Source organism: Manacus candei, unplaced genomic scaffold (genome assembly GCF_025592945.1).
Source record: "Manacus candei isolate 608988 ecotype Guabito, Panama unplaced genomic scaffold, ASM2559294v1 h1tg000033l, whole genome shotgun sequence".
In the NCBI taxonomy this organism is placed as follows: domain Eukaryota; kingdom Metazoa; phylum Chordata; class Aves; order Passeriformes; family Pipridae; genus Manacus; species Manacus candei.
Genome location: NW_026138081.1, coordinates 2,684,850 through 2,699,632, shown reverse-complemented (window position 1 = coordinate 2,699,632; position 14,783 = coordinate 2,684,850). Strand labels below are relative to the sequence as shown.

The 14,783-nt window shown below is 36.3% G+C and overlaps 2 protein-coding genes across 9 annotated transcripts in view; one reads left to right on the top strand and one right to left on the bottom strand.

Moving 5' to 3' along the window:
• Positions 1-11,292, top strand: part of AVEN (apoptosis and caspase activation inhibitor) — a 98,396-nt gene extending 87,104 nt beyond the window's left edge. For both annotated transcript variants that reach the window (XM_051791815.1, XM_051791816.1), the window contains exons 3-6: positions 2,585-2,655; positions 6,308-6,403; positions 8,958-9,318; positions 9,906-11,292. In XM_051791815.1, coding sequence (XP_051647775.1) covers positions 2,585-2,655; positions 6,308-6,403; positions 8,958-9,318; positions 9,906-10,024 — 647 coding nt within the window. In that variant the 3' untranslated portion in view covers positions 10,025-11,292. The remainder of the gene's footprint in view (positions 1-2,584; positions 2,656-6,307; positions 6,404-8,957; positions 9,319-9,905) is intronic.
• RYR3 (ryanodine receptor 3) overlaps positions 10,419-14,783 on the bottom strand; it is a 215,996-nt gene continuing 211,631 nt past the window's right edge. For all 7 annotated transcript variants that reach the window (XM_051791763.1, XM_051791765.1, XM_051791766.1 and 4 more), the window contains 4 exons: positions 14,029-14,093; positions 13,822-13,922; positions 12,149-12,200; positions 10,419-11,350 (listed from right to left, as the gene is read on the bottom strand). In XM_051791763.1, coding sequence (XP_051647723.1) covers positions 11,255-11,350; positions 12,149-12,200; positions 13,822-13,922; positions 14,029-14,093 — 314 coding nt within the window. In that variant the 3' untranslated portion in view covers positions 10,419-11,254. The remainder of the gene's footprint in view (positions 11,351-12,148; positions 12,201-13,821; positions 13,923-14,028; positions 14,094-14,783) is intronic.

Here is a 14,783-nt window from a genome sequence, read left to right as displayed (position 1 = left end):
TTTTCAGCATTACTTACCACATATTAGCAGTATTCTAGATATTTTGAAAAGGGGGTTTATTTCCTCTTGTGCTGTGTGCAATGAAGAGGAAGGTACCTTTGTTAGCAGTGAGATGACTGTGAGTGCTCAAGTTAAGTATTTGTATCTGCAGATAGAGACATAAAGATACAGGGTCTAATTTTTCAACACTGCTGAGCATACCTAGCCATCTTGGAACCTGGTATTTGTATTGTATGAACTAAACATTTGTAAAATTAGCCACCTTGTTAGATATCTAAATGTTAATTTCAATGCTTAATTTTCATTATTTGCACTTGTACTGTTTGACACTGGTTGTTTTCAAAATAGTAGTGGCTGTAGACATTGAATGTAAACCAAAACCTAGCTGATCAGGCAAGGTTGTATGTCAGCACAGTAATGCTGAACCATGGTGGATAAAAGTAATGAAAACAGAGAAATGCAACTTCAAGCTGAACATGGTAATGATCTTAAATATCTCTACAAATATTCAGCTGAGAATGTCACTTTCTTGCTGTAATGATTCAGAAGATTACAACAGTGGACATGCGAGTCAGACAGTGTGATTAGTATATGAGTACCTTTGCATACCCAGTGACCAGACACAAAATGTGATGAAGTAGAAATTTAGTTTAGATACTAAAAAAAAAAATAAAAATCCATGGCCAATCAATTTTAAATTCTGGCTGGGAGATGGTTAGATCTCCCTTTTCTTATTATTTGGCAAAGAAATATGCTAATTACTGTGCCATTTTGCTGCTTATTCATTTTGTTTACAAAACAGGAGTTAGCTAATGCTTGCACTATTGAGCGAATTGCTGAAAGGCTGAGCTTCCCTACATTCTGGGACAGGCAGACAATGGCAAAGAAGCCAGTTGTGGAGACAGCACATTTTATGTTTGGATTTTGTCTGCAAGATTAAGGGCATGATTCGGGAACTGTTAAAGGTATAAATGGCAGGATATTGAGAGCCAAATAGAAGCTAAATGCTCACTTGTTGATAAAGCCATTGAAAACTTCCTCTAACACATGCATTCTCTAATAGAGATTAGGAAAGAATAAGTTGTTGCTTCTAAACAAGCTGCTGGAATAAATCATAGTGATTTACATGTGATCACAGAAGGGGTAAGGTTGGAAGGGACCACAGTGGGCTATCTGGTCCAACTTCCCTGTTCAAGCAGGGTCATCCCAGAGCACATGGCACAAGATTGCATCTGGACATGTTGAATATCTCCAGTGAGGAAGACTCCACAACCTCTCTGGGCAATCTGTTCCAGTGCTCAGTCACCCACACAGGAAAGAAGTTCTTCCTCAGGTTCAGGTGGAACTTCCTGTGCATCAGTTTCTGCCTGTTGTTTCTTGTCCTATTGCTTGGCATCACTGAGAAGAGCCGAGCTCCATCCTCTTGTCACCCTCCCTTCAGATACTTATAGACATTGATGAGGTCCCTCTCAGTCATGTCTTCTTGAGGCTGAACAGGCCCAGCTACCTCAGCCTTTCCTCATAAGAGAGACCCCTGACCAACTTAGTAACTCTGAATTCTCAGGATCAAATTTCATCTCTTTCACAAAATATTTCAACGTGTTTTTTTTCTGACAGAGCTCCTCAAACAGCTATTTGTTTTTAAACTGCACAGTCTAAGATGACACATCCCATACTTTGCATCAGTGATGTCTTTGCTTTCTGTTTCTCTAGACCTTTGGCCATCATCTTGCAACCTGAATCTTTCATGTTTCCTCTGTCACAGACCATACTGATTTTTTTGAGTTACTGGAATTCTTGTATGTTTTTTTCAGTAAATAATTTATAGGACTGGAACTGTCTTTTGCAACACAGCATGGTACTGCAATAAAAATATCACATTTAAGAGAAAATGATAATTGAACAACCCTTATAGTAAGAGGAAGTTCCTGATGGCTTGAAGGAATGCTGTAGGTTAGAAGATCCTGTAACTAAGGTTATATGTGTAACTTAATTAGTCCTATTTAAGGGTTTCTTTTAATTCAGTCCCTCTTGTATATGAATTGGAATGTGGGGTTCAGTGCCTTTTTTTTGATGATGTGCTGGAGTAGGGGCTAGTTCAAGGAAGAGAGAGAATTTAGCTACCAGACAACAAGAAGTCTTTATTTGGCTTGTACAAAGCGATTTCATAAAATAATTATAATCCATTTTAAGAAATATTTGCATGTCGGTAAGAGAAGGTCTACAGCACTTTCAAAGCTGTTCATAAGAAATTAACTCTGTGAATACTGTATGTATTCTTAGTATGTTGTCCAAATTGGATTTTTGAGTGAAAATCTTGCTTGCTGACATGGCACTTAGCACCTGCTCATTCAGTTTTTAATTTGTTGCCCCTTTTTCAGTACCGTTTTGCAAATAAGTGATTAAAATTTCTATAGAACTTTGACATAAATAAGTTTAGTATTGTGAATGCAAGCAGCATTAATATTAACTGCAAATTTGTTGAAGACAGATTTATTTATTGACTTTATTTCTTCAGGTTGGAAACTTCAGAGAAAACTTGTTAATTTTTTTTAAATAATTTTTTTTTATTTCTTTTCTTTAGGAGATTCCTTTACACAGTTTCGATTTGCTGATGAGAAAGAATGGGATAAAGAAAGCATAAGCCATAAGCAGGTAACAGAATTATCATTCAAATGATTTTATATAGATAATCACCTAGGACAGAATATCTAGGCAGTTGTGCTTTCAGCAACAAACTGTTAATACAATAATAGCACTCTTTATTGTGTATATTTTTATTAACTTTTCCCTGATGCTGGAGGCTACTGGGCCTTGTCCTTTTTTTTTCTGCTGAAGACTAATCAAAGCATCAGGCTAGGTTTTTAGGTGATGCTGGGAGGAAAAAACAAGAAATCTCTCCAGTGAAGAGAAAATAAGAAACTGTCACTTTGCTTTACTGACATAGCAGGTCAGCCTTCTTTTTTCATCTGTATTCAAGAGAAAAGAGTTTAGTAAAATGACTGTAACAAAACCCTTATGAGTCTCTTCATATATTGAACAATGAAACGTATTTTAGTTCCTTCAAATTTACAGTTCTTATCCTGTGGTTGAAACTTCATGTCCTAAATAATTAGGGCACCAGCTAGATTATTCGTATGTGAATTTTTTATGCTTAAATAAAAAGGAGCACATCAATAGAAGTCTCCTGTTTTATATATCAGGATACTTGAAAGTGTCCCTGTCTCTGCAGCTGTCTTCCTCATGTAAGTCACCTGAGTTATTGCAAGATAAATGCTTTTGTCTTCCAGGCTTTTCTTAAAATTGCTGTGAAACTTTGCTTAAGTGTGTCTTGAAACATGCATATGTATTCAAATTTTAAAGATTTGCTATTTCTTTTCTAAAATATTACAATATTCTAAAATATTACAATATTCTAAAATATTACATTAATTATACCCTGGGAAGTGATATTTAAAGGTACTTTAGGGTTGCAAAGTCAAATTAAAGTGAGGAAATAAAACCAAATGCAGCATTTGTTTAAACCACCACCTGTCTTTCAATGACTGTATTTTTTCTTATCAGTTCTTCTGCTTCTAGTGTGCAGGATGTTGTCAGTAACCAGAATATTAATTTCTTTTTCATTTCCTCATATTCTTGTCATTATAGCATTTAGGTGATTTGAACACATTAATTCCTGAATGGCTAAAGCCATTGTGAGAAGAGTGAAATTGCATGTTGACAGTGGTTTTCACAAATATTCTTCTAACTGCCAGTGATGAGACCGCACAGTTCTGGAGCTGGTCCCATGCTCTTACTCATTGCAGAGTGTGCTGTGGTGGGCACGTTCTTCTGCCTCTGTCCCTAGGAAACTGTAGTAATTCATTCTGCCCCATCCAAAGTCGTTATTTCAAACTGTTTCCTGTCTTTCACTGTCCTTATGTCACTTTGAAATAGTTTACTGCACTAGTCACAATTACCCTTCCTTTGAGTTCTTATTTTAGTCCAGAATCCAGTCCCAAATGGTTTGATAATATTATCTAATTTTTCACATTGTCTTTGGTCTTTAACCTGGTATCTCCTTTTGTTTCTGACCCATCTTTTTTTTCCCTGAAAACCAAATCCAAGTCTAATTTTCACCCTACATCATTCATACCGTTTGCCAAATTCCTGGTCTTTCTAATTCTTTGCCTTCTATACATTATGTACAGGATTAGAGAATTGTAAACTGAAGTGAATTTATTATGAGGGAACAAAATAAAGAGAAAAGATATAAAAATAGTTGCAGAATGACTAGATATTTCTCATTCCCTACTGTTTGTAGAAAGCAATGGCAAAGCATCGGTTTCAAATGACGAATGGAAATGTAACAGTGACATCAACAATAAAAAAAATTCATTTTATTAAGAATACTATCATTCATTGCTACAAAAAGTATGTTTGGGTTTTCTCCATTGTATATTGATAAAATACAATAAAAACATTTCAGAACATAGTCTGCAATTGAAAGATCAAACAGGTAATAGTAATTTGGATTTTTCAGTAAAAAATAGCAATTCCAGCGACAAAGTATGCCTCTGTTTATTTTTTTGAACAAATAACTACATGTGCCATGAGGTGTTCATAATTTATTAAATACTGCTTTGATTCCTTTGCTTTTTATTACAACACCACTTTTAGTGAAGTCTCTACTTGAATATCAAATTCCTTCTTCTATTATGTTGTTTTTCCAAATTCCTCTTTTCCTTCATTCTCAACTCTTCTGTATCTCTAATTTTAACCTTCATTTGCAATGTTCATTCTTGTTAATATTTTTGCAAGTTACATAGCTCTTCTCAAATGCACTTAAATGTTATTCAGTGACACTTCACTTTTTACAATTTTTTGTGTTACTAGATTCATACAATTTCCTTGTCTTTTGTAACTGTGCAGAAGCCATATTTGATCTTCAATATCTGTCAAAATAACTGGGTTTTCTGAAGATCTGATTCATTGCTGGGCAACAAGGCTTGCTTGCTGAAGACTTTGTGAGGTTACTTACACCAGTGAATCATCTTTGATGGTGATCACCAATGCATTGTAAAATAAAGTTGTTGGTAGAGGAGAAAAATTCTAACCATCAGATATTTGTTTGATCCTTTCACTCTTATTACTGGATACCAGAACCAGAATTTGGATAAAAGAAACTGTTAAATCAACTACATTGCTTCTTTTTTTAATTTATTTTAATTTTGCAAGTATACTGTCAGAACACACACTGTCTGATTTATTTTTGCTAGGCGTGCAAATGTCAAAAGCCATCCTATTGACTGGCTTTTGGAAGCAGTGTGAATTTCTTTGACAACTCTCTTATGATATGGCACAAAACACTCTCTCCTAATTTATGAGTATTTGGACTTCTAAATGTCTGTGATGAGAAGGACAAGATTTTATCCCTTTAAGTGAGATTTGGAAGCTACTTCTCTGCTTCCATGAAAAAGAGAGTATAGACTGAACCTAAGCATTTTGTTGTCAGATTTTAAAATACGTGATGGATATCAAATTATTTTTTCATCAACAGTGAATGCGCTCAGAATGTTCTTCTATACTGTGAGCTTGAAAGCTGTTTAAGATTACTGAAGTCTGGGTTGTTATGTAAAAATGTCAAATATTGCTGGTTCATTTTGTGTAAATCTGTTTTTAAAAAGGGGTCAAGAGAAAATGGAGCTTCAGTAACTGTCACAGTAATAAGTTGTAATTTAGCAGCAGTATAATTGAATATAATTTTAGAAGTGTTTGTAACTATATACTTTGTTGCTTTTGTAAGTATCAAAACATTTTTAAAAATGTGGAACTATAAAAAGGCCCCTGTTTAGCCATTAAAAACAGTATAGCTACACAGGAGCTATGGGTTGATTGCTTAGAAAATAGTAGCAACTCACTAAAGAATGTCATTTCAAACCACATGAAAGCTTCACAGTTTAAAACATGTTTCAGTTGGAAAAGCTTCTTATGACATTGTCATAAGAATGACTGAACTATTCTGAACTATTTCCGATTTTAGACTTTCAAGGCATTGTCTAAGGAGTATTTAGTTTACAGCTTGTTTTTTAGCAGTAAGTTATTATTTGCAGTGTAAGTGTTTATATGGTAATTTAGCCAAACTGCTCCATATAAGTGTAATTTAAACTATTAATTTGTGTATTTCATTAGATTGTTTTCCAGGTTCCTCAAATAAGTGGAACAAGGGAATGTAATAGATTAAAATTATTAGATTTTTTTGTTTGTGTTCTTTTTGTGTTTGGGTTTTTTTATTCACAAGTATACTGTATGTTAAATTATATTTCAGTTCTCTGCACTTTCTGTTGACTGCCAGTCTTTGGTCCAGGCCCTTCAGGAATTGCCTCTACATCTGAAATTGAATGTAGCTGCTGACCTTGTACAGGTAATGCTGTGAATTAACATTAGGAAATGTAAATATTTTAAGAGAAAAATCTATGCAAGAATGATTAGTCTTCAAACGTAAGTACAGTGTATTATGTAAGTAAATATATTCTGTTAGACTGGCATGTCAAGTGGCATGTAATGCAGGATACCCCTGTATCAGCACATTTTTTGTGCTTACTTGGCTTTAAACAAAATGGTTGGATGTGCAGCATATTAGATTTGAAGTCAGGTATCAGAGTGTTTGACGTTAAATGATTGCATTATTTTTGTATTTTTTTCTTTTGTTAGCAGCTGGTTTTAGTTGCACCAAAATTTTGAAAGTGTTTTCACATTCTTTCCTGTTAATTACTTTAATTGTGATTTAATGTTCTGCATAACTAATATCAACAAACATGTTTTTTTACATGAATTGGTGTTACATCAGTGTTAGAACAGGTAGAACTCTCAATCATACTGGTGAAGAAAATATTATTTATGCTCCAGTGGCAGGGGGAAGCAACAATATTATTAAAAAATATTTCTTCAGATTATGAAAAAGAAAATATTAATGTAAGCGCAAAAGAGCCAATGAGAGTTAAACATAAAAACAAAATTCTTAAGATCCATCTGCTCAAGCAAGGAAAAACGTGACCCTTATAGAAGGGTCTGTTTGGGGTTGCATGAAGTGCTTCTGCAGCTGACACTATGCTCTTTGTTAAAGCAGCTCAAGGTATGTCTGCAGATGTGATGGCTAAGGGAATCTGCAAATAAATGTTACTTTCACATACAGTTTTCTTTTTAGGAGTTCTAGTCATGGTCTCTAACTTTTGTCAGGGTTATAAACTGTTTGTTATGGCATTTAATCTTTGTCTTGTCATTCTGACCAGGGATGTGGTCATCAGTTATGCTGCAGTGTTATCAACACTAGGGCATCCTGATAAAAGCTGAATCTGTTACACAGTTAAATAATGAGTTGCCATTTCTGGTTTCACTGTTTGACAATGTTTTACAGTTTAGTTTCATTTTTCAAAATATATGGCTATATACTATAACATTGGCTAATTGATTTTCATCAACCTGTAGTATGGTTTTGTTCAAGACTAGAATTTTGGAGGGATGGCCTAACATGGGATGATGTTTCTAGCCAAATTCTGACTCTAGTCATTCCAAAATTCAGAATACTGATGGGATTTCATTACAGAAGAATTAAGGAAAAGTAATTTTCCAGGAAGTGCAAAGCATTTAACGCTGTCCCGCACTACATCTTTGTCTCTAAACTGGAGAGACATGGATTTTGGCTGGATGGTCATACACAAAGAGTTGTGGTCAACAGCTCATGTCCAAGTGGAGATCAGTGATAAATGGTGTTCCTCAGGGGTCACTGTTGGGACCCAGCACTGTTTAACATCTTTGTCAGTGACACACACAATGGGACCAAGCGAACCCTCAGCAAGTTTGCTGGTGACACCAAGATGTGTGATGTGGTCAACACGCTGGAGGGAAGGGATGGGCCATCCAGAGGGATCTTGACAGGCTTGAGGGGTGGGTCTGTGAACCTCATGAAATTCAACAAGGCCAAGTGCAAGGTCCTGCTCCTGGGTCAGGGCAGTCTCAAACATGGATACAAGCTGGGCAGAGAATGGATTGAGACCAGCCCCAAGGAGAAGGACTTGGGGGTGTTTGTGGACAAGAAACTCAACATGACTCTGCAATGCACACCATGTTTCAAAGGAGACCTGACCAGCAGGTTGAGGGAGCTGATTCTCCCTCTCTGCTTTGCTCTTATGAGACCCCACCTGGAGTACTGCATCCAGCTCTGGGGCCCCCAGCAGGGAAAGACATGGATCTGTTAGAGTGAGTCCAGAGGGGGCCACTAAATTGATCACAGGGCTGGAGCCTGAATACAGGCTAAGAGAGTTGGGACTGTTCAGCCTGGAGAAGAAAAAGCTGTGGGAAGACCTTATAGCAGCCTTCCAGTACCTTTAGCGGGCCTACTAAATAGCTGGAGAGAGACTTTTCAAAAAGACATGTATGGATAGGACAAGGGAAATGGCTTTAAGCTGAAGGAGGGTAGGTTTAGATTAGATATTAGGAAGAAGTTCTTTACTGTCACAGTGGTGAGACACTGGAACAGCTTTCTCCAAGAAGCTGTGTTCTCCCCATCCCTGGAAGTGTTCAGGACCAGGTTGGATGGGGCTTTGAGCAACCTGGTCTAGTAGAAGGTATCCCTGCCCATGTCAAGGGTGTTGGAACGAGAGGATCTTTAAGGTCCTTTCCAAACCAAACTATTTGATGATTCTATGAGTATTTGTGAAACAATGGAATTTGCTGATTTAGCATACCATCTCATATTCTGTAATAAGGGATAAAAAGAGTTTGTATTTTGCATTTGCTTCTGTAAAAGTATCATCCAGATAACTTTACTTTCACTTCTGAATTGAATTCTGCTCAAGTTCGCTGTACCTTCTGAAGTGATCAAATATAGGAAGTATGAATTACAATCCAAATTAGACAGAATAATAAAATTAGATAATAATCATTATAAAGACTCAAGTCCTTTCTTATACTCTTAGGCGTCAACACCTGTAGAGCTCCCACAGATGAAATCTAAAATTTTTGAAGATGTCAAGAGAAGAGATCAGCTGTTCCGACAGTCTCCAGCTCAAAGTGACACCGTATTGGTCTCCCCTCCTGTTGGTAATTCTGTTGCTACATCAGAGCCTGGAAGTGAAAACGGCTCTAAGGCAAATGCAAGAGAACCATTTCAGAGAATCCACCCACTATCAAAGCAAGAGACTGACCATTTGGATGAAGAACTGGATCTTCTCCTGAATCTAGAGGCTCCCATGAGTACAGGAAACAGACCTGTGTCAGACACATTATCCTACAACATATCAACTGAGAAAGATTTGAAAATGGAATGTAAGGAAAGTGGTAAGTTTTCTCCCCAGCGTGCTCTTATTTAATTTCCACTGCTCTCTGTTCCGGAATTCTTGATTAGCCACTCAACAGTACTGCTGTCATCATCTCGTTCATACTGCATTTCATTTATCTGGTGCTGTGTTCTGACCCTTTTGTTCATTTTCAGTTTTAAATCCTCATGAACTAAAGTTTCGCCATTGTCAGTACACTTTAAGCATTAAAAGAAATTCTTCTGCAAAACAGCATTGGGCTTATGATTCAGCAAAATTTTAAATTAAAAAAAATAAGTAGTGTACTGCTAGAGAATTTTATTGTAACAATATCAGTCCTTAGTTCACTGTACTAATAGTATACAGAAGAATTGACAGTTATTTCCAATGGCTTGTCATAAATGCTATTTTCAAACTTTTCTAGCATTGATTTTATAAAAGTAAGTTTAGCATGGAAACTAATTTTGGAATATGATTTGCTGTTCTTCAAGAAAGAGAGATTGTGTTTAAATGCAGTCAGTTGTGTATTAAAAAGCAAAATGACCCAGGAAAAAAAGCTGGTATAGAATTGTTTCCAGATTATCAAGCCTGTTCTTTTTGCTTTTCTAGACCCTTTGAAAGTAGATATGCCTGAAGAGAAGAGTACATCATCACAGCAACAGCAAAGTACATCTAAAGATGTTACTGAGGAAGAGCTTGAAGATTGGCTGGACAGCATGATCTCCTGAAGCTCAAATTTCCTCATGTGAATAATTGAATATAGCAAACATTACATAAAAAGTTGAACTTCTCTTTATCTTTTTATTTCCTTTCTCTGTTTCACCTTGTTCAGTGTACCAGTATGCTGGCTCCTAAAATTTTGTGCAACCAAAATTAATTTAGGTGGGATTGAAAATTGTCGAAGACTAATAACATTATTAGAAAGGTCTAAAATTTGTGATGAAATTGGAATTTTCTTTGCTAAAGAAGCAGGCTAAGAGAACAGTTATTGCAGCTTGTACTTGCTCTATGTAGTCCTTAAAATAAAGCCATGACTGAACAGTGAATACATGTGTTTTTAGTCACCATTCTCACACAACTCCATATTGTAGAAAAATGGCAAAGATGACAGCAACGGTAATATTTGGTTTATAATACTTTATTGCAGTGGGCACTTTTATTAGAAGAAAAAAGAATGCATAATCCTAACAACTTCTACTTGCAGGTGACTGTAGAGCATTGTTTTATTTTGGCCTAAGATTTAAACTGTGTTCATTTTGATACAGTGTTATGTCTTTTAACAGCAGCATCTAATAAGCTGTTATTGAAGGTAGTATATTAACTAACTTCAAGTGTAATTTGATACAGAAAGACAGAAAAGCAATACAGTTAATGGGTTTGTTCATCTAGAACATTAACATAAATAAAAAGTTTGCATAGCTATGTCTACAGAGGTTTTAAGGCACTTTAATGTTTCAAGGTTGACAAAATGTTTGAAAATGATTTCTTTTTAACTGCTTAAAGCTTTTCAAACTGTATCTTAATACATTCACTAGCAAATACTGTGGGGAAAAACTGGACAGCAGTTAGCTGAACTATTTTTTCTGAGGCATGGCCTCTGATGTTCAAGTTCTTCAATGTCAAATGTGCAATTAAGATGCCTTTTAGCCCTTTCAACTTACTGCCAAACACCAGGTTAATGATGTGGTTAAAAAGTTGTTATAATTTTAGGCCATGTTTGAACTGGAAGGCTTAAGTTAATCAGGCATAGTTTTCTCTTTTCTAATTAAAATTCCAACAAAAGACCTGTTTCACATGTGGTAGGTACAAAAAGCCTCTGAAATAGTGTCAAATTTTATGTGTGTCTTGAAGGTTAAAGACATTTAAAGCAAATACAAGCTGTGAAATTGCACCATGAAAAGAATAGATTTCTTTTTTTTTATCTTAATAGTTCATGAATAAATAATTTTTTTGTGATATTAGCCAAGTTGATCCTCATACTGTTTTCGAAAGCAGTCCCCTGCTGGGAAAAAATCCCAACATCTTTCTTGGTACATCTTCCACACAAATGACTCCTGAAAATGAGAAAGTATTTATTTTAACAGTCAGCATACAGTTAGTGCCATAGAAAAATTTTTAAATTTTTAAAAATAACCACATACTGTGCCTATTTCCATGGAATAGAACTGTAAAGGCACTGGAACTCTGAAGATCATAACTGAAGAATGTTTGTAAAAGTTTTATCTGCACTTTTCCTGATTCAGTACTACTGAAATTTAAATCTATTAGTAAAATACGTAAGTGTAAATTAATCAGTCCAGTTAGAACAAACCTATTCACAATCTGTATATATAAAATGTGTTTTGCATTGATTGGAAAACAAAGGTACTTTTGTACTCTATGCCTAACAACTTCTTATTAGAAATAAGATATAATTAAATCCTATTTATTTTCTTATATATTTACATTTAGACTTAACAATGCTAAACATACAGACATCCATATACCTATCTATCTACACATATGTATGGATTTTTGCTATAGAAATAGTACCTTAACTGCCTAAATCTTTTGGGAATAAACTGTAACTGGTACATTTGAGGTTTTCGTTTCAAAGATGACAGTAACATTACTAGTACCTGAATTCTGACAGCGTTCACTGCTCAGTAAAATAGCACACTGCAGCGCCCCACCCCCCTCTGGTTTTGTTTTAACCCTTCTTTTCTTTCACTGGCAGTAGGCCTTTTGAGGGTGGCATCATCCACACTCCTCAGTGGTACATCAGTTCCACCTGGTGGTACACAGCTACAGGGCTCAAGAAGATAAAAATGTTTAAAGATAAGAAAAACCATTAAGTTTTATTTTCTACTCACCTGGCCAGTATGCTCAGTTTCATCCTTGTTAATTAGATACATTAAGAAGAACCTGAAACAAGCACATGAAGCAGGTATTAATGCAGGAAACATAACATCTCTGCCTGACCTTTTGTAGCCTGGGGTGTGTGAGGAAGCTTGCCTCACGCTATAAGCAGTGACACTGCTAGACATGTAAAGTGCCTTTAAGGCACTTTTAAGGGATAAAATTATGTCCTGAAGCATATCTCCTGTGGAAGTGCTAACAGATAAAAAATCTGTAGAAGTAGAAAAATATGGCTTAGCATCTTATTCATTTCAGTGTGAGGAGCAATACCTGAATTAGGCATATGCCAAATCCTATGCACGTATGCTCCAACATCTCACCTTGGAAAAGGTTACAATGGCTACTATGTGAGAAATGTGGTAAATACTGAGCTACACCAGGAATTCCAAACATTTGTGCCATACAGCTCGTAAGCTGAGCCTCTCCTTCTCCAACACCTATGCTCTGTCAGACGTTGAAAGCTTGAACTATTTAAGGAGGACTGTAGAGCACTAACTAAGGTCTGTTTACAGGTAACACAGCTCTTGGTTGGACAGTTTGGATGCAGTGCATTTGGAATTAGATTTAGTACGTGCTTTTGTTGTGAGGAAAGGAAAGTACACTGACTTTAACAGTTGTCTAATTAAAGGGCAACCTGGGTAAAAAGATCGTTCACTATGTATTCTAATATTAAGGAAATGGCCGCTTTTAATTTACTGTGAATTAGAGGTTCCCATGTACCAGTTAAGCAGTTCAATATAGTAAGAAAAGCTTGGTGGTTGTAGACTGTAAAACCATGGATGTTAATGGAAATTTACATCATGTAAGGCAATTGATTTTGCCAATGTCAGTTGCTGTGCAAAGAATAAGGCAGCCTCCACTCCAAGAGCCACACTTTCTTTTTTTTTTTAATTTAAAAAGTTCAGATGCAGTGTTGCAAAGTCGGTCTGCTGTAAGAGTCCACCGGCTCAGTTCCTTTGGTTTTGTTGGCACAATGCTCATGTAATTATCTTCGTTGTATTAGTAACTAATACCACCAAATTAACTTTTTAAATATCCTCTTTGGTCTGCTCTGTATTTGCTAATGAAAGTGGAAAAGCACTGTCTTGGTAGTCTGGGTAATAGCCTAAACATTTACAACTCCTGATTGCTTCAAAGTTTGAAGAGCTTCACTGTCACTAAAGAACTATGATCAGAGTTATTTATTTACTGGCGGTTATCTTTCAATAACCTTCAAAAAATGCCTTTTTTTGCTTTGTTTTGGTTTGGGGGTTTTTTTGGCCAAATCAAGGCCAATTTTCAATGGTCTCATCAGCGTTACCAAGCCCCCAGAAGGCACAACCAAAACTTCCAGACTAAAGCAACTCATTAAACTGTTGTCCCCCATCTTTCCACATATCTGGGTTTCCTTTCAGCAGAATAAGAAGTTGGTCTGCCTTCCAGTCTCATTCTACTAAGGTAACTTGTGTGTAAGGTAAGCACTTCAAAGATCACCAGCAGTGTGGAGTAGAGGAGGGGAGACCAGAAAGGACAGGAGATATTCCTCAGTTCTACGGAATTCTGTCTTGGAACTTTCAGCAATGTGTGCACCTAAATTACTCTAGACCTGAAAAATTTTACTACAATTCCAGCTGTAAAATGTACTTACAGATAGTTCGCCAAGTTGTGTTCTTGCAAAGTATGTGTTTCAAAGCCGTGGGGGGTTGTGTCAAAATAGTCATTGCCGATTCCACAAATAAAACATTTGGTCTGAAAACACAAGTTGCGGTTACAGATGAATTTTAACTCAAACACTATTTTAATTGGTGATAATCTAGATGAATGAGAGTAATGAAAAATGTAATGTGCTTCCTACCTCCATGTCTTCCCTCACTTGTTCTTGCTGGTCTCTTAATTCACCAAAAGCATCAATAATCAGACCTATTTCAAATTGAAAAGTAGCAACAGTTCGGTACTGAGCAATATTCATGTTGAAAATAATGTCAGTCCTCCACTGTCTAGAGTTTACTGTACTTATGTCTAGGTTGAACAATTCAAGTTACAATCTATCAATTTCCAGACACCCAATGTTTTTTTATACTGCACTCCCAGCAGTAATTCCTATTACATGGAGGTACAATCTTGAAAGTGAAAAGGCTTTTCTGTCCTTTATTACAGTCAATTTAACCTTCCGTAAGCTCATCTCTTTTGTCCCATAAATGAAATCAATTTTCACTCCTTTACTCATGAAACTCTCGTATCCCAACTCTTGTTCAACAAAGACAGCTCTGCTCCCAGAGCCCCCCTTGGCCAGTTTCTGAGGCTGCTTCGCATTTGAAGCATTACTCTTGCACTTCCAACATATTAGGATTAGAATCGGATCATTCTGGGGACTGTGAATGCGTTACATTTTTTCTTTGCCACCAGATGGGTGTTTTCCTAACAGCCTGAGGTCAGTTCATGCAATGAATGGTTGAATGCTGACTGTCACTGAGGAGAGGTCTCGTTCACTGTGAACCAAAACTGCAAACCAATTAACCCTACAAATCGTCCTCTAAAGAGAGGAGGAAATAGTTGTGTGGCCATGGTGACTTTCTTCATGTCATTTACCCTTTTCAAGGGAAAGTCTCC